The sequence below is a fragment of the Bos indicus genome, chromosome 4, assembly GCF_029378745.1.
Source record: "Bos indicus isolate NIAB-ARS_2022 breed Sahiwal x Tharparkar chromosome 4, NIAB-ARS_B.indTharparkar_mat_pri_1.0, whole genome shotgun sequence".
NCBI classification, from domain to species: domain Eukaryota; kingdom Metazoa; phylum Chordata; class Mammalia; order Artiodactyla; family Bovidae; genus Bos; species Bos indicus.
The window spans coordinates 44,273,097-44,294,354 of NC_091763.1; the positions used below are offsets into that span (position 1 = coordinate 44,273,097).

General features: G+C 42.1%; 1 protein-coding gene across 1 annotated transcript in view; it reads right to left on the minus strand.

Annotated features, from left to right (window-relative positions):
* CCDC146 (coiled-coil domain containing 146) overlaps window positions 1-21,258 on the minus strand; it is a 139,897-nt gene that overhangs the window by 37,488 nt on the left and 81,151 nt on the right. Inside the window, exons 3-5 of the mRNA XM_019958620.2 lie at window positions 8,975-9,057; window positions 5,656-5,865; window positions 366-423 (exon numbers count right to left, since the gene is read on the minus strand). Of these exons, the coding sequence (XP_019814179.2) occupies window positions 366-423; window positions 5,656-5,865; window positions 8,975-9,057 (351 nt within the window). The remainder of the gene's footprint in view (window positions 1-365; window positions 424-5,655; window positions 5,866-8,974; window positions 9,058-21,258) is intronic.

Sequence of the window (21,258 nt, forward strand, 5' to 3'; positions counted from 1 at the left end):
ACATCTGTATAAAAATTTCTTATAGTCAGCTTGAGACATTCAGGAAGCTAAAAGAGTAATAACTATAGCAAAAATAATGTTTTTAAGTGCCAACCATAGAATCCTTTTTCCTTCTGAAAACAAAGCAGATATTGTCCAACCAAACACAACCTAAATTAGATGCCAAGTAGCTAAATCCTGTAATAGGCACACTTATGCTTACTGCAGAAGTTATACAGGTATTGCTTTCATCATCATCCATAGTTAAGACTTCTGGGTCTTTCAAATGTTTCAGGATATGGTTTCTGTGATAAACATTAATATTTATCAAAAAGGTTGTTTCAATCCAGCTGTATTTAACAAAGTCTAGATCATCTAAGACTTACTCCTGGCTTAGGTATCTTCTCAAATTCCTTTAGTATGAGGTTTTTTTCTTCCACTAAGCTGCAAAAAAAAAAAAAAAAAAATCAACTTTGACAAAGTACAAAAAAGTAAAGTATTTGCACCGTAATAATTTTCTACTTTCTCTTCTCAGGATGCACTCTCAGGTGTGTTTGTCAGCCTGGTGTCCATCCTTGGTGATGGCTTTACTGACTCCCACAGGTTCATGTAGGGGCTTCCTCTCCAGTCCTCCCTAACACTGTACACACACCCATCAAAGGAGTTCTCTCACCACATTGTAACTGCTTGGGATCACGACCTCCCCTCCAGACTCAGGTTCCTTCCAGGCAGGCTCTGGGCTTTTTATTTATATTATTTACAAGAAACTAGTACCTGTCTGGAGAAGGCAATGGCACCCCACTCCAATACTCTTGCCTGGAAAATCCCATGGACGGAGGAGCCTGGTGGGCTACAGTCCATGGGGTCGCTAAGAGTCGGACACAACTGAGCGACTTCACTTTCGCTTTTCACTTTCATGCACTGGAGAAGGAAATGGCAACCCACTCCAGTGTTCTTGCCTGGAGAATCCCGGGGACGGGGGAGCTGGGTGGGCTGCCCTCAATGGGGTCGCACAGAGTCGGACACGACTGAAGTGACTTAGCAGCAGCAGCAGCAGTACCTGTCTGGATTACTGATACAGCCTTTACTGGTTCCATCTAATTAGAAGATCCCACTAGCAAGAAGGTCTAAAGAGACATGCATACCAGGTTTGTTTTTATGAAACTATATTTGCAATAAGTAAATTGAAGGTTTTTGCAATAACTGTGCGCCACACAGAATTTTATAGGTTAGTTGTATGGACTGTAGGCTGAAGCTGAATTTCTTCAGAGTTTTGAATACTTATACCTTTCCTTTTAGAAAGAAAGAAAGAAAGTGTGCGACCTCATGGACTGTCACCTGCCAGGCTCCTCTGTCCATTGAATTCTCCAGGCAAGAATACTGGAGTGGATAGCCATTCCCTTCTCCAGGGGATCTTCCCAACCCAGTGATCAAACCTACGTCTCCCGCATTGCAGGCCAATTCTTTACCATCCGAGCCACCAGGGAAGCCCTTTCCTTATAGAGCTTGTGTATTCAGTTCAGTTCAGTCACTCAGTCGCGTCTGACTCTTTGCGACCACATGGACTGCAGCACGCCAGGCCTCTCTGTCCATCCCCAACTCCCAGACTTTACTCAAACTCATGTCCATTGAGTTGGTGATGACATCCAACCATCTCATGCTCTCAACGTGTGTATATACTGCTATTTTACTTCCAAGCTGTTGATCCTGCACCTCAGCTGTGTTGCCACCAGGGGGTGATAGTGTGCTGCCATCGCTGGGTTGCAAAGCCCACCTGAGTGTCCCTGAATTTCAAAATGGTGACATGAGACTCTCCCACAAGATAAGACTTAGTCTCTTCTTTAAATGCAAAATGTTTTTTTATCTTGAGAAAATGTAAAATGGCTAATTCTTTTAAAGATTTTAAATTAATTAAATTTCAATCATACATTTTCCCCTTTTTCATTAAGAAACATTGAAACTGAGAAGTGAGGCACCTCTTCCAAAGTCACCAGTCAAGGCTAAACTGACTTTCAAACTCAGCTCTATCCACCTCCAAGGCACTGTTCAGTATCAAGCTATACCTGGAATACACTATTATTGAAATATTCCACTGTTTTTTAGAATTTAGATTGCTTTAGATTTTTGCTTTTATAAATAATAATAGGCATCTTCATGCATTGTCTTTTTTCTTGTTTTGGATTCTCATTTTTGTGGGGCATTACTGGGATAAGAAAAAGTTATTGTGTGTGTGCCTTTTGATATACATAGACTTCTAACCTTTCAAACTGACGTTAAAATCTAAAACTGACACTTTCAGCTTTCCTGACTTAGGGGTGTATCAGCATCAAAGCTCCTCAGGATTCGTTTCTTTTCTGCAGCAAGAGTCATAACTGAACCATGTCATCAAAGGATTTTGGTTTTAAGGACTTGTAGGCGAAGAAGCAATGCTGGAAGCTGTGTGTGCTGCCAAGTGCGTGAGGCATCATCCACCATCAGGAGTAGAACCAGCTTGACTGGGTGGAAGTTGTAGAAGGTCAGTTTCTTATCCAGTATAAGCAACAGCCATCTGCGAGTCCTGCTGTCCAAGGCTGGGCTGCACTGCTACGGAGGCTGTGAGCCCCCATCACTGGAAGTGTTTGAGCACACAATGAGTGGTTACTGAGAGAAGGTTTGGGTGATTCTGAGAGTATTCAGGGCTGAAAGCTCTTTGGAGACCAACAGTTCTCAAACTCTGACAAGAATAAGAATCACATAGGAAGTATGTGAGCAACTCATGTTATCTTGGGTGGGAAGGCCTGGACAGAAAGTGGAATTGTTAGTTTTAGAGTTGGATCTGCCTTTTAAACATGGATCTAAGGTGCTTCTCTTTCAGTTATGAGGACTATATGCAGCAAAACCTGTTCTAAGCTCTTTCTGTTCTTGGTTGCCACAAGAACTTTTTTTTTTTTTTTTTTTTTAATGTTTAGAAGGTAAAATCTGTTCCAGCTGTGAGTTTTTTCCTTACTACTAATCCTGATGATCTGCACGTCCCTCTGTCAGTCTAACTTTCTGGAATTCCAGAGGCATCACTAAAGTAATCTCTCTGTTCCTTTCTTATCAGATGTTTGGTTTTTGGTTCCAACTTTGCTATCGCTATTGGACTAAGAATGGAAAATGACTGCTATACCCCTGGGTGAGCGCCCACAGGGAACGAGCCACGGCAGAGGAAGTAGTCCCGAAGGCCGTGATCACACCGCACAGTCCTGCACACGTGCAGCACGCGTGTCCCCCACTCCACGTCCACATGCACAGCACAGCACTGGCCGTGGCTCTGTTTCCCCAGCCGACTAAGACTTGTCAGGGTATTTCAGATTTAGCATGAGAGACTCAGCTGATTTGCTGTCCAGATCTTTAGGATTTCTAGGAAGAAGAGAAGCCCCCAAAAGGTAACAAAGTAAAAGCTAGAAAAACCTTGAAAAGAATACTGAATAGTCTTTTCAGGGAAAGTTTCTGGAAAAATAATGACTTCTACTTTGTTTCAAGTATGAGTTCTCAACAGTATTTATTTAATCACTTCATTATTTATTTGTATGTGTTTATTTATTGAAGTAAGTTCCATATTCATTCCTGAACTGCATAGTTACCAAGGGATCATCAGTATTAATCCAAAGCCAAGAACTATTGCAACAGATTTAATTATTAACCAACCATGTTATTATACTTCCCTTAGCACTTATTAAGGAGTTGATATTATTTGAAACATAAGAAAATCAACTAAATTATAAAGCAAAAATCTTTTCTCTAGAATATTTAAACAATATATTGTTCTTAGTTGCTAATGATTCAGAAGTTCCTGAAGATGTTGGGGTAGAGGAGTGCTAGTTATTTGGAGTTCTGTTATTCAGGCCCAGAGTAAAATGAGGTTTTGTTGTGCTGATCTGAAAAATATCATCTGTATATTTGGATGAATAGTTTTTTTTTTTTTTTTTTTCCTCTCTCACTGGCTTGGTTTCTTTATTTTTATGTGGGGATGGAAATATCTACTTTCTTCCCAGGGAGGAAGTGTTGAATGAATTTGTTTCCGTACCATGTAATACTAAGTATGTTAAGCCAGTGAAATACACAGCCTGTAAGTCTTTCCTAGTATTTATTTTGATATCGCCATTATTTTTATGGAAATAAGTTTGTTAATTCTTGAGCTGCTAATAGTTGAGGATGCAGGGAAGTCTCTCTAAGCTAAAGTATTACATGTTAACAAATCCAAAAATAATACACACAAAACATTTCCGCAGATGTTCACTTTAAATGTTCTTGTTTACTGTAGATCACTATGTACAGTCCTCACCCCCACCCCCATCCCAAGCGACTCAATGAACAATTTGCCTGTCTATACCTAAAAGGCAAGAGTTCTGGTCATTTTTTTCCTTTCCTCTTGGCAGGAATACTGGGAAATTTTAAACAATTTAAATATCAACTGACTTATGTTCCTCTTACCCTTTCATGGAAATGTCAAGCATTCATATTTTCAATACTAATGAACAACTACCAATTGTTTTAATTTCATTATTTTCTCAACTGAAAGAGTGCTTACAGAGCACAGAAATAGCTAAGCTTTCTTTTTATAGATGTCACTGGTGAGCCTGAAACAAGTTTAGATTGAAAGACAAAGAAGAACTCAGATTACCCTCCCCCCTGAATATAATTCTCCTGATTAAGCTAATCTTCATCCCCCAGTTGAAATAATAGGCCCCAAAGAGAGGATTCAAAACCAGGGCAAGCAAAGTCCTCCAAAGGTCACTCAAATCATTCCTTTATTTCTTAGCAGGACTGAGTTCCATCACTCTGCAGGGAATCTACCTACTCTTAAAAATAGCCAGAGAAAGTTCTGCCACTTTAAACGGTAACACATTCTAGGCGAGATGGTTTGGCTTTCTCTCCAGGCACAGCACATATCACAAAACCTGGACTACAGTTGTTGTGAAATTCTATCTAACTAGCGTGATTTGCTGAACAAACTCTTTCACTGACTAGCTACTCACAGGAGGAATGTTAGAGGAGATTTTACGAATAGCATTTATCCCTTCCAGCAATACATTTCTGCTTTAGTTCACTGAATGACATCCCTCAGATTTGGATAAGTGAATGTGTCTTCCAAAAGGATATCACTTTTTCCCTTGACCTTAAGGAATAGTCTAGTAATAGGAGAAGAGGGTTGACTATGTGGTCCCCGTCCCTGTATTAGAAGAATCAAGGGAACCAGGTATGACCCTCAGCTCACATAGGCTTGTTCAAAAAGTCCTCATGGGGCACTCGCCATGCAGACACGGGATCCGGTACCACAAATGGAAAGGGGCCACCACCCGGGCTGAAGAGGCCAAGAGTGTATGCCAAGTCCTTGCCCTATGGAGTGTGTTCTTTGGTCGCAGCTCCCGATGCTTATAGTTTTCCTGACACACGGAAACCACTACAGGGATCTCCTCTTCCTAAGAGCATCTTCCTGAAACCCGAGCTTATTTTTCAGGGACTTGTTCAGGGACCACCTGTTCTAGGGACTCAAGGAAAGAACTAGGCTTGTAGTTCTCTTATCATTGCTACCTCATAATCCCTGTACCTAAAATGCCTTCTTCAGTTAGTCCACGTTTTTTCTCCTAGTTTATGTGGAAGCAGCTTTGCTTGCATCTGTCTTCAGCAAACTTGAGAGAATCGCGTACTTACCTATTCAGTCTGTACTGATTGTGGAACTCTCTTTCCTTCACTGCATTGTATTCATTTTGATACTTGAGAAGTTGTTCTCTCATTTTGGAAACTTCGGTGGTGAACGCCTGTGGAAAGTTATCAGCTTGCTGCAGGTGAAACTGCTGCTCTTGTATTTGCTCAGTGAAACGTTTGGCATCCTGTAGCAGCTGGACCTCTGATTCTTGTGTGCTGGATCCCAGAAAAACAGATTTGCATAATGAGCAGTGTATACCTTCAATGCCCTTGGTAGCTCCTGTGGGGGGTCTGGTGAGGTGTGGAGGGAGTATGTCCATGCTGGGTTCAGGTCAATTCAGTGGCATTTCTGTGCCAAGTATTGCACTAGATCTTAAAGGCAAATGGAACTCACACCTAGCCGAGGGGAGCAGACATGAGTAGGAAGCTGGAGTACCAGCTGACAAGTGCTGCCACCCGTGTCTAGATCTAGATGGTGGGAGATGACAGAGAAAGGATTAGTTGGATGGGAATGTGATATTTGCACTTGACCTTCCAGCAGATATTTGATCATGACCTTCCAGCGGGTGAGAATAATAATACCAAGAAGAGTGGGTTCTCCCTCCAAATGCCCTAGCAACCCTGGCTTTCTTGAATTCGTGGATTCTCATGACCTGATTAAAGGAAAATCTTTTCTTCCTTAGTAATAAGAAAAAACAGTTAAATTTTCTAATGACACTTTACCAGGAAACTAGGAAGAAAAATTCTTCTATAAAATTATGTACTTAATTTACATATTTTTGATCATAACTTCAATGCCTGGCTACAGATGTGAATGTCACAGAAAAGAGCAGTTCCTACAATTCCAAGTATATTCTGTGGCTTTGGCCTTATCTTGGGAAAGGGTTAAGCATGGGGCTTGAGGCAGAATTGAATGAGCATAGAAACTGGACTTATTGGACTCTCCAGTGTCTTCAAGGAATCACTGACCTATGGTGCGAGCTAGTGTCAGATCCAGCTTTATCAGCAGATCTGACTCTTCTTTCTCAGAAATCCTCCCTCCTTGCATTTGCTGTCTCTCCAGTTCAGAAGCAAGACCCTGCCAGTTCCTGTTTTAAAGGCAGCACTGTGTGCATGCTCCCCACCAACTTTTCTCACTAGGAGAACTCTTCAGGGTTCTGTTCATTTGCAGAGATGCCCAACAACTTAATCAAGCCTGTCTCGACTGAAGTTACCAGCCCCACCCATTTTCTCAGTCTTTACTACATCATTTACTCAACAGCAAAACATTTATTGGGCTATCAGATGTTTCAGGCACTGTGTTAGGTGCTAAATAGCAACAAGAGCTATAAAGATACACATGTAATTTCCATTCATGAATGCTAGAGTTATTTCTTACAATTCATTTCCTTGTATATACTGTATATATATGAAGTTACCTGATATCCTTAACATGAGTCTTCAACTAGGAATTGTAAGGTATCGTCTCGGGCCATTGAGCCCATTTGCCCTCAGAAAGTAGGCAAACACAGTGGTTGCGGCTCCAGCCAGAACACAAATGGTAATTTACACATGTGAACTTGAAATAGAGCATCAGCAGAAGAGAATTTAACAGCTCCTGTAACATGATTTCTATGGACACCTCATTCAATTTCGGTTCAGCATTTCCAGCCTTTATCTGCCCTGCTGCAGCCCCAGCACCAAGAATGAGGAGTCTGCATCTTCATGTCTTTCCTACCCACCAGGCAGTGGTGGGGAGAGAGTGGTGAGTGTTCGTTGTAATCACAAAAGAGGGAACTCTTTTGTGTTGGGGTCAGAAGGGGGTAAAATGTAGCAGAAGGGAAGTAATGGTTTTGTGACACAGCCTGGAAGAAGGAAGAAAGAGTGCCATGGCCTTGGTCCTGCGTGACTCTCACTGGAGTCCAGGGAGCTGAGCTGTGAGCCAGGCAAGGAGGCAGCCACATCAGCACCACACAGGGCTCTGTGGGGCTCTAGGTTAGAGCTATCCAGAGGGTGACAAGTGTTTCAATCTGCAAGGAGGCTCAGATAACTGTGTGGAATTTCTCGCAGTAAAGTGGTGTGAAATATGTTGAAAAGATCACCCCAGACTTTCCATCTAAATCCTCTAAGTTCCTGAGTCCTGAGAGCTGCGTGTACACGCTGGCATTTGGGATCAGTTGTGGGAAATGGAGTCCCTGTTACAGGGGTGAGGGTGAGAATTTGGTTTGGGGCTGGGGAAGAGAAGGAGACAAGCTGGAGGGTGGTTAGGAGCCAGGATGCAGCTGAGTGTGTATGAAGTGGAGCCCAGGGGAGGGTCTATAGGGATGCAGCTCTGCTCTCCTTCACTCCTTCCCCAGGCTCTCATACTCAAAGTAGCCAAATACCTGGGCAAGCAAAGCAGTAGGAGTAATGGGTGGATATGAGCGAGGCAGAGGGGGAGGACGGAGTGTCTATCACTGTCTCTCCTTGGGTTTTAATGAAGACGTCATGCAAAGCTATGAGGCAGGAGGTGGGGAAAAGGAAGAGGGGACTTGGGAGTAGCAGCACTAAAGATTTCCACTTCTTTCTTCGCTCTCCTTCCCCCTTGATTCCCGATGGCTGACCGCACATGCTTAGAAAACCTTGTTGAATTATTCCATTGTCGCCTAGTCTTCTGACCTCTGCTGATTAGAACTGGGCTAAGGTGAGTGGCTGGAGATAGGAGGAACAGGTGAGAAGTAAAGACAGAAATCTTAGCAGACATAGACTGGAGTTGTTATAGAACCTACACCTCCTGAATGGTGAAGGTGGGGAGGAGAGGATCTTTCAGAAGTGTCCTGTAGCAGAGAATGTCAGTGCCTCACCAGAGTCACCTAGGCCCACTCTAGCGGCCACCAGTAGCATTGGTGGACAGTTGTCATATATAACAACAGCATCTGTGTGTCTCTGCCCGAGAGCTTTCTCTGGCCATTGGAACTTATGGCTTCTCAGAGGGTAAGGTAGAGGTGTCAGGGGCTCACCCACCTAGAAGCAACCCTAGATCAAGGGGAGATGGAAATTAGTGAACAGATATACCAGTGTTCTCGTGCTTTCAGTGGGAGAGTTCTGAGGCGTGTTCTGTGGTCACTCGGTGAGACTGAGCCCCGTTTGTCTGCAGTGTTAACCTGAAGATTATCACATCCCCAGCTGAATAACTTTCTTCCCCGTGTCACTTCCCCACTCCCTCATGATAATGTTCTTAAACCGCTTGAACTCAAATCTTGGTCTCAGAGTCTGCTTTGGGGAAAATGAAAAATAAGATGGGTCCCATTTCAAGTAAGAAGTAGAAGCATGAGTAAGTATGTCTCCACGTTGGTAAATAGCATACCTCATCACGGTATCATGCAGCAAGGTGTACTTGGCTTTTAACTCTGCCATCCTGGTTCCAGGAAGTTTCCCCAGAGCATGTAACTAGCAAAGAGAACACAAGGAACACAAGACCACTATTAGCCATAATCCTCTTTATGCTTTAAGCAAAGATAAAATGGATATATCATAAAATCTTTCAACTAAACATTAGGAAACACGCAACAACGAGGCACATTAGAAAGGTGGCAGGTGTTCAGAGAAGATGGTTCTAGTTCTATTGGGCTGAGTTCCCTCTCAAGATGAATACTGTGATTTCTCCATCTGTAAACTGAGGGAAGGAATTGATTTAAATTCTTCCAGCTCTAAAAAAATCTCATGTATCTAGCTTTAGCAAACGAGGTACAGAGTATACATTACTAGGGTGGCTATTTGTAAGTTGAAAGAACTAGTAATTATTGAGTGTCTATTATGAGCAGCTGTTGTACATCAGCTGTTTCATTCTTGAAAATGTTTTGTGAATAGGGTGTTTTTTCCTTTCAAACTGAAGTTTAGAAAGCTTAAGTAATGTGTTTAAAGTTACAGAAGTAGTTAACACCAGTCGATGTTGAGTCGCTAAGTCATGTCCGACTCTCTTGTGACCCTGTGGACTGTAGCCCACCAGGCTCCTCTGTTCATGGAATTTCCCAGGCAGGAATACTGGAGTGGGTTGCCATTTCCTTCACCAAGGGATCTTCCTGACCCAGGGATTGAACTCGTGTCTCTTGAACTGACAGGCAGATTCTTTACTGCTGAGCCACTACAAATGTCCCCAAATGTATTTATATGCCGCCTTAAATATAATTCATATGTAACTTTTTAAGTGTTGTTTTTGATAGGTTGACCTAATATTTGATTTTATAAACATTTAATTAAACACATTTATTTTGGTTCTGCAGTTTTCTTTCTGTGTTTCTGAGCCAATATATAACTTATTTTGAATCACAAACATTTTCATTGGCTTCAAAAAAGGGTGCAGGCCATAGGCATTGTGCCTTTAAAGTCTAATTGGTTAAAAAAACTCACATATGGGCACTCTTAAAGGAGACAAGTAACTGGGAAAATGTTAGGAAAAGGTTAAGTGTGTGAGTGTGGGCTTATATGAGTATGTGTGTACTAGGAAGCCCACTTGGGAGCCAGCCTTGTAACTAGCAACAAACTAGCCTAGTGAGATAGTCACTGAAGTTAAGCCATTGCTGCTGCTGCTAAGTCGCTTCAGTCGTGTCCAACTCTGTGCGACCCCATAGATGGCAGCCCACCAGGCTCCCCTGTCCCTGGGATTCTCCAAGCAAGAACACTGGAGTGGGTTGCCATTTCCTTCTCCAATGCATGAAAGGGAAAAGGGAAAGTGAAGTCGCTCAGTCGTGTCCAACTCTGAGCGACCCCATGGACTGCCGCCTACCAGGCTCCTCCGAAGTTAAGCCATTAGGAAAGGTAATCATAGAATCATGTGTTTAAAAACACATATAGCATTTTGTTTTAAGGCTGTAAAGACCATTACCTCCCATCCATTGCCCTGCACCATGGAAACAAGTGAACTGACATAGGGCCTGCCCTACAGTAGCTCCTGGTTTGAGGCGATAGGCACAAAAGAAATTATTGAATGCTTAGAACTACACTCAGTAGTTTTATTGTTCATTAAAAAAGTGTATCTGATATTTTGTAATTATTTTCTTTATGTTGTAAGTTAAAGCAAATAAGTAAAATTATAAATTAGAGACCCCTTCCATGGGGTGGAAATTCTAAACTGGTGGTGTGAAGTGGTTGACGAAGCCCCTCTCTCAAAGAAACATTGATCAAGCTGGTCAAAATTATCTAAGACACCCATTTATGGTCTCTGGAAATTGACCTAAGGGCATGAAAGACATTTAGAGGTATTTATTTAATAAAATCTACTGAAACTCAGAAGAGTAAGAAGACTATGGCATTTACCCCATGAGCTGCATCCATCACTCTTAGCTCCCTCTTGTATAAGAAGCATTCTGGGCAGGGTTGACAGTCAGTGAAAATCCCATTGCCCCACCTTTCTATTGCTGAAGATGTATTCCAGGGGGTGGGACAGCCCCAGAAAGCTGCTGCGCTTTACCTCCCTTCATCCCAAGCTCTGTATGTGAAAGAGCTTTACTGGGTAGGTGACTGAAGCTGTCAAGTAGTGCCCATCCCCACTCCCCGATCTCCTGCTGTACAGGGAGAGTCTCGGTAGGCTTGGCAGCCTAAGAAGATCAGACCCCTTAGCAGATGCTGATCACCTCCTGCCTGAGGATGCTCACTCGATTTGAAACAGTGTAGACAATCCATGCCCCAAAGAATTGTCAAAAAGAATAGTTATCACAAGAATTAACAGTAAAAGGAGGCTAATAGCTTAGTGATACCAGTGGAGGCAGACCAGCAGAAGTTTTAACAAAGAAATTGGGGCCAGAAAGAGTCAAAGAGGGCCCTGCTAATATCACACTTGATACCGGTGGTCCAGAAGGCTGCGGAAAAGCTTAAGGCTGTGACCTGTGAGGAAGAACCAGAGAGGATACTTCCAAGGTCCCTGAGCTAAAGGTGGGGCAAATATGTAAACTCCCTGAACTTTGAAAGCAGTCCTCAAGCCACATACAGATTGAATGGAAAAGAATGAAACCTTGAAATGTTTACTGGCTCAGGAGGCTTAAATACAATCTCTGACCAACCAGTGGTTGACCAGGCTATGGAGCACCCCCCACCCAAGAAGCCAAGCTTAACAACAAAAACAAGGAAAGATTATCTACACGGAGACATCAGAGGCTGCACAATAACAAAGACTAAACGGCAACAAGAAGAAGCCTGGAGAGGATCAGAATCTGGACTTGCCCCAGTGTTATCCAAAATGTCCAGTTTTTCAACAAAAAATCCTGAGATATGCAAAGAAAAAAAGTCAGAAACTGCTTTGGGGTGTGTAAATGTTGGACTTAAAGACTTCAAAGCAGCTATTACAATATGTTCAAAAAATGAAACAAATCACATTTAAAGAATTAGAAGAGATTATGGTGACAGCTCATCAGATAGAGACCATCAGTAAGGTATAGATCTAGGTTAAGAACTAAGATTTTTTAAAAATGATGTTCTTTGGGTAATAAGAATGTATAGTTTTTATATTTTTATTTTTGTTTATCTATATTTCATAATTTTCTCCAAATGGATACATACTACTTTTAATAGCAAAAAGTTAAAATAGGCTTGAAAACAATTGCTATAAGCAATAGGAATTCAGAACAGAATTTCAAACTGGAGAATACTGTGATCAGATCGTAGTGGCAGAAACAGCCAAATTCTAGCTCAGACTTATTGAAAACTCAGCTGAGTTTTCCCTAACTTGAGTCTCATCTGAAACAGCAGTAGTTTGAAGCCTGATGGCAGGTCAGCCATGGATGCCTGTTGGCAGGTTTTGTGACCACAGAAAAAGCAAGAAGGTGGACAGGTTTCTTTTTCTATTTGCTATTTACATCACTCCACCAGCCAGATTACCTTTGGTATCCAGAATCTGGAAGAAAGCTGACAGGGCAACACTTGTGATATGTGTTTGTAGTTTCTGCATAACTTGGAAAAGGTTAAATCATAGATGTTCGGAAAAAGCACTGATAAGCTATCTTACTATGATCTACTATCTTACTATGGTCTATTCTACTAAACACAAATCTCTCTTAAAAAGAGTCGGGTTTCCCTCGTGGCTCAGTGGTAAAGAATCCGCCTGCCAATGCAGGAGACAAAGGTTCTATCCCTGGTCCAGGAAGATCCTACTTAGTGTAGAGCAGCTTTGTCCGTGCACCACAACTGCTGAACCTGTGCTCTAGAGCCTGGGAGCTGCAACTACTGAACCCAAGGCCCTGGAGACCGTGCTCCACAAGAGAAGCCTCCACAATGAGAAGCCTGCACGCCACAACTAGAGAAAAGCCCCCACAGCGTAAAGACCTGGCACAGCCAAAAAGAAATTGAATAAATAAATATAAATACAATTTTAAAAAGAAAAAGATTCAGTTCTAGTAGATGAAATTATTTGTCTGTAAACATAAACCTGGAAAAGACAGTTGCATTTTCACCCTGCATGACACAACTTGGTACAGAAACCAAGTTTGTCATGTTTTAAAAATGCATGCTCTAAGAAATAGAGCATAAAGCCCAATCTTAAGTTGTCAAAGAGTATATACAACAAAAGGTTAGATATAATGTCAGAAATTCATAAATATGGTTTCACAATAGATTCTTGTGTTTCTGAATCGCTTTGTTGGTAATTGAGATTGGAAGGAAACATTTACTATAGAGCTAAAAGTAACAAGAATTCATGATTCATAGATGACATGTAATAATATGGAAAAAATTTCAAAAATTGAAATTCTAGGACTTTCCAAGGAAACTAATAGCTCAGTAAGAGCTTTTACCAAGTGGACTTATCTAGAAGGGTTCAGCATGAGGAAACAATTAGGTATCTGTGTGGGTGTTTGTAGGGCAACCAAGGTGACCATGATTATTAACTTGCTCCATTCTTGTTGCTTCTTTGACATTACCTACTGGTGGTCTCATCCTGAGAAATAGCTGCCATGTTTCGGGAGGTAGGATAAATATTTACCATCCTTATCTCTCTCTCACCCTCTCCCTTTCACTGCTAGAAAAAAAGAACATAGCTATTAGATGTAGCTCAAATGCAATCAAACTCTCAACAATTCATCACTCATTTTGTTTGACTTCTCCCCTTGGTTGTCATATCAAGTTTTAGCTTTTCTGTACACCTAACCTAACACATTCACCAAGCAAACTTTGGCCACCTAAAGTCATCAACAAATCTATTTACCTACACTTACACACAGCCTTAATTTCTTTCCCCAGATCTCAAATATGAAGTCTTCCTTTCCTCTTGGTCATGTCTCATCCATCCACATGTGCTCTCAAATATGTATCTACTACACCTTCCTAGGCATCAGTTATACTTTCTCGCCTTTATAATAACCTCTGCTTCCCCTCTTTGCTGGGTCAACACATACGAGTCAAGTACATTACAAGTGGACTTTGGTTTGAATTCCAGCTCTGCTACTTTTTAACCCTGTAATTTGGAGTAATATTTAATCCATCTGTACCTCATTTATGAAAGAGAAACAAAAATAGCCCCATTTCATAAAGCTGTGAAAGTGAAAGTTGCTCTGCTGTTGCTGCTGCTGCTAAGTCGCTTCAGTCGTGTCCGACTCTGTGAGACCCCATAGATGGCAGCCTACCAGGCTCCTCCATCCCTGGGATTCTCCAGGCAAGAATTCTGGAGTGGGTTGCCATTTCCTCCTCCAATGCATGAAAGTGAAAAGTGAAAGTGAAGTCGCTCAGTCGTGTCCGACTTGTAGCAACCCCATGGACTGCAGCCCACCAGGCTCCTCCGTCCATGGGATTTTCCAGGCAAGAGTACTGGAGTGGGGTGCCATTGCCTTCTCCGAAAGTTGCTCAGTCATGTCCAATTCTTTGCGACCCCATGGACTATATAGTCCATGGAATTCTCCAGGCCAGAATACTGGAGTGGGTAGCCTTTCTCTTTTCCAGGGGATCTTCCCAACCCAGGGATCAAACCCAGGTCTCCTGCATTGCAGGTGGATTCTTTACCAGCTGAGCCACAAGGGAAGCCCTCATAAAGCTGTAGTGAAGACCAAAGGAATCAATATACATAAGGTATTGAGTATAGTATCTTGCCTGGAAAATCCCATGGACAGAGGAGCCTGGTAGACTGCAGTCTATGGGGTTGCGATGAGTCGGAGACGACTGAGCGACTTCACTTTCACTTTTCACTTTCATGCATTGGAGAAGGAAATGGCAAGCCACTCCAGTGTTCTTGCCTGGAGAATCCCAGGGACAAGGGAGCCTGGTGGGCTGCCGTCTATAAGGTCGCACAGAGTCAGACACGACTGAAGCGACTTAACAGCAGCAGTAGCATAGTATCTAGAAGGGCTTTATCAATGTTAGTTATTTTATTATTATTATCATTAACATTATCCTCAACCTATAAATTTGCTCCTCTATCTTATAAAAACAAAACATACCTTGAATGCTATGCTCCCATTTAGTTACCCCTTTCTTTCTCTCCTTCTCTTTGATTTCAGTTTTTTCTCAGAAGAGTTGGCTCTGCCCTTTATCTCCACTCTCTTACCTTCCAGTCACTCACCAATCCATAGTGATCAGGCTGCCACTGTATCACCAGATTGGTAAACTGACTGATGATTTCCTTATTTCTCTGGCTGATTTTGATATTTTTCTCATTATCACTGGTTTTCAATAATTTGTTTAGGATATGTCTTGGTGTGGTTTTCTTTGGCTTGAGATTTGTTCAGTGTTTTCAATCTGTGGGTTTACAGTTTTCATCAAATTTGGAAAAAAATTCAAGTGTTATTTCTTCAGATATTTTTTTTCTGTCCCCTTTTCATCTCCTTCTGGGATTCTAATTAAGCATGTTGGGCCACTTGATGTCCACAGATCACTGATGTTCTGTTCATTTTTGTCTTCTAGTCTTTTATGTTTCATTTTGGATAGTTTCTATTGTTATATCTAAAATCTTACTCATCTCTTTTTCTTTAGTATCTAATCTGCTATTAGTCCCATCCAGTGAACTTTTCACCTCAAATGTTGTGTTTTCATCTTTAGAAGTTTGCTTTGCGTCTTTTATAACTGCTGCTCTCTCATTATGTTCATGCTCTCCTCTCCCTTCCCCCTACATTCAAAGCATGTGCAGTAGCTGTTTTATTGTCCTTGTCTACTCATTCTGTTTTTGTGTCTACTCCATTATTGGTTTTTCTCATTATAGGTCACATTTTCCTGCTTCTCTGCATGCCTACTAATTTGGACATTTGGACTAATTTGGACTAATTTGTTTGATTGGACAACAGACATTGTGATTTTTACACTTATCCAATATTTAAATGGATTCCTTTAAATATTTTGGGACTTTATGAGTCACAGTTAAGGTACTTGGAAATAGTGTGATCCTTTCAAGGCTTGCTTTGAAACTTCGTTGAGGAAGTCTAGAATGATCTTTCTTTCTGGGCTAATTTGGCCCCACTCCTGAATCAATACACTTCTCCTGTGTCAAGAGGTCTTCTAATCTAACGAACTATTCTTGGCTCTGTGTGAGTTCCAGGTATTGTTCTATGCCAGTCTCTCTGGGGGTTCTTTCCCAGCCTCAGCACAGTCCTCACATGCATGCACTGATCAGCATTCCTCAGCAGATTTCTGGAGTGCTCTTGCTCTCTCTCTCTCTCCCTGTGCAACTCTCCCTTCACCTCACCTGTCTAACTTAGCCAACGTGGCCTCCCTGAACCCCAAACTCTATCTGTCAAATCAGCAAGGCCAGCTGGCTCTGTTTGGAATCCCCTCCCTCTATTATCACTTGGAGAAACACTCTCGTAAGTATTAAAATGGGGGCAATTATAGAGATCAAATTGCCAACATCCACTGGATCATGTAAAAAGCAAGAGAGTTCCAGAAAAACATCTATTTCTGCTTTATTGACTATGCCAAAGCCTTTGACTGTGTGGATCACAAGAAACTGTGGAAAATTCTGAAAGAGATGGGAATACCAGACCACCTGACCTGCCTTTTGAGAAATCTGTATGCAGGTCAGGAAGCAACAGTTAGAACTGGACATGGAACAACAGACTGGTTCCAAATAGGAAAAGGAGTACATCAAGGCTGTATATTATCACCCTGCTTATTTAACTTCTATGCAGAGTACATCATGAGAAACCCTGGACTGGAAGAAGCACAAGCTGGAATCAAGATTGCCGAGAGAAATATCAATAACCTCAGATATGCAGATGACACCACCCTTATGGCAGAAAGTGAAGAGGAACGAAAAAGCCTCTTGATGAAAGTGAAAGAGGAGAGTGAAAAAGTTGGCTTAAAGCTCAACATTCAGAAAACGAAGATCATGGCATCTGGTCCCATCACTTCATGGGAAATAGATGGGGAAACAGTGGAAATAGTGTCAGACTTTATTTTTTGGGGCTCCAAAATCACCGCAGATGGTGATTGCAGCCATGAAATTAAAAGACGCTTACTCCTTGGAAGGAAAGTTATGACCAACCTAGATAGCACATTCAAAAGCAGAGACATTACTTTGCCAATGAAGGTTCGTCTAGTCAAGGATATGGTTTTTCCTGTGGTCATGTATGGATGTGAGAGTTGGACTGTGAAGAAGGATGAGCACCGAAGAATTGATGCTTTTGAACTGTGGTGTTGGAGAAGACTCTTGAGAGTCCCTTGGACTATAAGGAGATCCAACCAGTCCATTCTGAAGGAGATCAGCCCGGGGATTTCTTTGGAGGGAATGATGTTGAAGCTGAAACTCCAGTACTCTGGCCACCTCATGCGAAGAGTTGACTCATTGGAAAAGACTCTGATGCTGGGAGGGATTGGGGGCAGGAGGAGAAGGGGACGACAGAGGATGAGATGGCTGGATGTCATCACAGACTCGTAGATGGACGTGAGTCTGAGTGAACTCTGGGAGTTGGTGATGGACAGGGAGGTCTGGCATGCTGCGATTCATGGGATCGCGAAGAGTCGGACACGACTGAGCAACTGAACTGAACTGAACTGATAGTTCTCAACTCATTTATTTACCTATTCCAAGGGATCACTGCCCTATGCTATTGTCCAAAGTCTGGAAACCATTGTTTCACCTGATTTGGTCCATTTTTTAGTTGTTTAAGGTAAAGAGGGTAAATCTAGTTTCTGTTAGTCCATCTTGGTTAGAAGTGGAGCCTTAGTGACCTTAATTATTAAATTCAAACATCCCTCTGTCCTTATTATACATGATAATCTTATGACATTTATTACTATTGACTTCTGACAGTTCATTGTTCTTGAACTCTCTCCTCTGGTTCCTGTGGCATATGGTCTCATGGTTCTTTCCTAATTCTTCTGTTTTTTTCTCACCAACTTTTTGAAAGTTGGTGTTGCCCGTGCTTTTGACATGACCTTTTTTCTTTTAAAAGTTATCCACTGTACCTAGTCTGAACTAACTGTATAGTCTGAACCTGCCTGTATGCCAATGACTCTCAAACAGAGGAGCCTGCAGGCTACTGTTATTGGACAAACTAGGACTTTGTTTGGGCAAGAGCCATTCAGGACTATGGGAATTAAGAGTTAGAGAGCAATAAACATTTTCCTCTAACATTTAGAATACATGACTTACTTAAATGATATAATATCAACATTCATATACTGTGACCATTTTTTAAGAGAGAAATTTGATATTATGGGGCATTTCATCCATAGATTCTGTTAAACTAGATATGTCAGATAATTTCATAGAATAGACAGAATCTATTTAGTGCTATACACCAGTCTTCATCACTTCTTTTTGAGAATGTGGCAGTAGATAACTAAGCACTTTCCTGACTTCAAGTTATGTCCCCTTGAATCTCCTTCTAGCTGCCAGCAGAGTACTCTATCTAAAACACAATTTTCGTACCTTTCCCCAGGGAGAGGTCAATCCTATTGAGGCATAGCCAGTTGGGGAAGAATGCCTGTGCCTTAAAATACAATTTTCACCTTGCTTAAAACCCTTCAGAGGATCCTATCGCTTTCAGGGTGAAGTCTAAATTACTCTACTTGTTATACAAGGGCCTTGGTTATCTGGAGATTGCCACCCTCTCCAAACTTGGCTCTTCTCCTTCTAAACCTACTGTGACCATTTCATTTCTAGAACATGTCCTGTGGTTGGCAGAATGATGCCCCTCCCCCAATCCCAAGATGTCCACATCATAATCCCTATTATGTGTACATATGTTACTTTTTATGGTAAATGGGACTTGGCAGATACAGACTTTAAGATGAGGACATTATTGTGGATTATCTGACTGAGTCCGGTCTAATCACATGAGTCCTTCAGAGCAGAGAATGTTTCTTGGCTGAGTTAGGTACATGAGATGGAAGAAGAAGGAAAGATTGAAAGTGTGAGAAGGATTTGACCTGCCAGAGGAAGTGGTCCTCAAGACAAGAAATAAGGGCTGCTTCTAGAAGCTGGAACAGGAAGAGAACCAGATACTCCCCTAGAGCTTCCAGAAAAGAATGCAGTCCTATCAACACCTTGATTTTAGCCCATCAAGACCCGTATTGGACATCTCGCCTACAGAATATAATAAATTTGTGTTGTTTAAGCCACCAAGTTTATGGTAATTGGTTATGAAAGCAGTAGAAAATGAATACCGTCTCATACTATGTCTTTGTATGTTGTATTGCCCTAGCTTCAATTTCTCTCTCTTGTCCACTTTGAGAATTCTTATTCTTCTTTTGAAACATCTCAGTCAGCCTCTGTGGCTGACTTTCATTTCCAGGCAGATTACTTCTTTCTCTCTACTGCTTCTTTAAATCTAGATGCGTATCTTATTGTGCACATGGTAAACTATTATCAGCCTATGTTTAAATGTGTCACCCCTGTTAGGCTGTGTACTCCCTGATGATAGAAATCCTAGGGTGTTCATCTCTAAGCCCCAGCACATAGCTTGGTATCTTATAAGTACTGGGTAATATTCTTCACACTGTTTGACTTAAGCTTATCTTAAAACCAATGATGTGGCTGTCAGAACGCTTGTTCATTCATTCACTTCCACTCCAACTTTCCCATCAGAGAGGGCAGGTGTAAAAGGAGGACAAGAGCAGGTAACTTGGCCTCAACACAAGACTTCAAAGAGCAGAGAGTGCCATACAACACAGGCTGCCTCACCCACAGCTCCCCTTCTGTGTGGTTGGCAAGGCTCACAGGATGAGCAGAGAGCTCTGGTACTGCCTCCCACAGCTGTCTTGTTCCTCCTTTGGTGGCCGACCGCAGGAATGCGGGGGAGGCCACAAGTGGCAAACAGGGCCTCCCAGAGTTAAGGTATCAAATGCAGTGGACATTGTGGGTGAGTAATGCAGGTGGCTTAGCTCTGTGTAAGACTTTAAAGTTAAGTTACAGTAATTTTAAGATAACATGCACAGCCAAATAAATAAAAAGCATGTCTAAGCACATACATGCTAATGAGTGACATTCCTTTAAAATACATTTGTCCCAGTGAAACTGCAGTTGCTTGGAATTTTAACAATCATTTATCCTTTGTTTAAATGATTTTACCCCTACTTCCAAAGATCGTGGGAAAAGAGGATAGCAGGTTGGAGTGGCTGTGAGCCCAGGAGGCAGGAAATGAACCAGATTAAAACCCAGATTCCTCTTTCCAAACTTCAAAGGACAAACTAATGGTTAAGAGTAAAGAAGCTAACTGGGCCAGAGTCCTGAGGGGTATTTACACGATAGTCAGAACATAACGGAGTTAGGAAACAGAGTTAAAACACGAATGACTAAAATCACAAAAACAGGAACTAGAAGAGTAGGGGTGGGGTCAGGAATGGCCGTGTGGGGGCGGGGCAGGAAGAGCTATGCTGCCTGCCGACTCTGACCAATCAGTTTTCATTCATTTACATGCAGGGGTCCCACCTCTAGGGCACCTTTACAGATCTGGAGTGCCTTTAAGCAGGGAGAGATCGAAAGTGGAGCTGGGACCCATCTCTCACACAAGGGTTACAAATGTATAAAAGATGGTCAATTATTCATCTCACTATGCAGATCACAGAGTGCAGCCCAAGGAGCCATCACTGTAAAGTGGGGAGCCTGGAGCACGTTGGCTGGGTCCCCGGACCTGGCTATTCTCTGCTGCTGCTCCCACCTTTCAGGGTCCTCTTTGTGCTAAGGATACCTCCCCCTCACCTGGCTGGCAGCCAATTCCTCCAGCTCTGGGCTATGAGGTTACAGATAAAGGATATAGCCACTTCCCACAACAAAGAAACTTGGGACCTTTGGTGCCCACCTTCCTGTTTTGAAGATGCATTTGCCCACACTGCTCTTCCCGGTGTTCATAAATAACAGTGCATTTACCAGAGAGGCATCTGGGAAGCCCCGGTGCCAGATGAGCGTGCTCTGTGGCAGCGTCCTCCACTTCCCCTTCTAGCAGGCAGATTGGGATGGACAGTGAAGCTTTTCATTGCTAACCGAAGAAGTGTTGTTTGGAAAAGAACAAAAACCTGAAGTGACAGCTCGCAACTTCCTCATTAATACCATGAAATGGAAACTCAGGAGCAGAATATGAGGATGTTTGAGTTGCATTCTTGCTAATCTCCTGGTAGGGGAGCTTTAAATCTTGGCAACATATTTGGGCAAGCCATTTAAATTTTGTTTATTTTATCCCAAAGTTTTTTAATCTTTTTGATTCTATTGTAAGTGCAGTTGTTTTTGCAATTTCATCT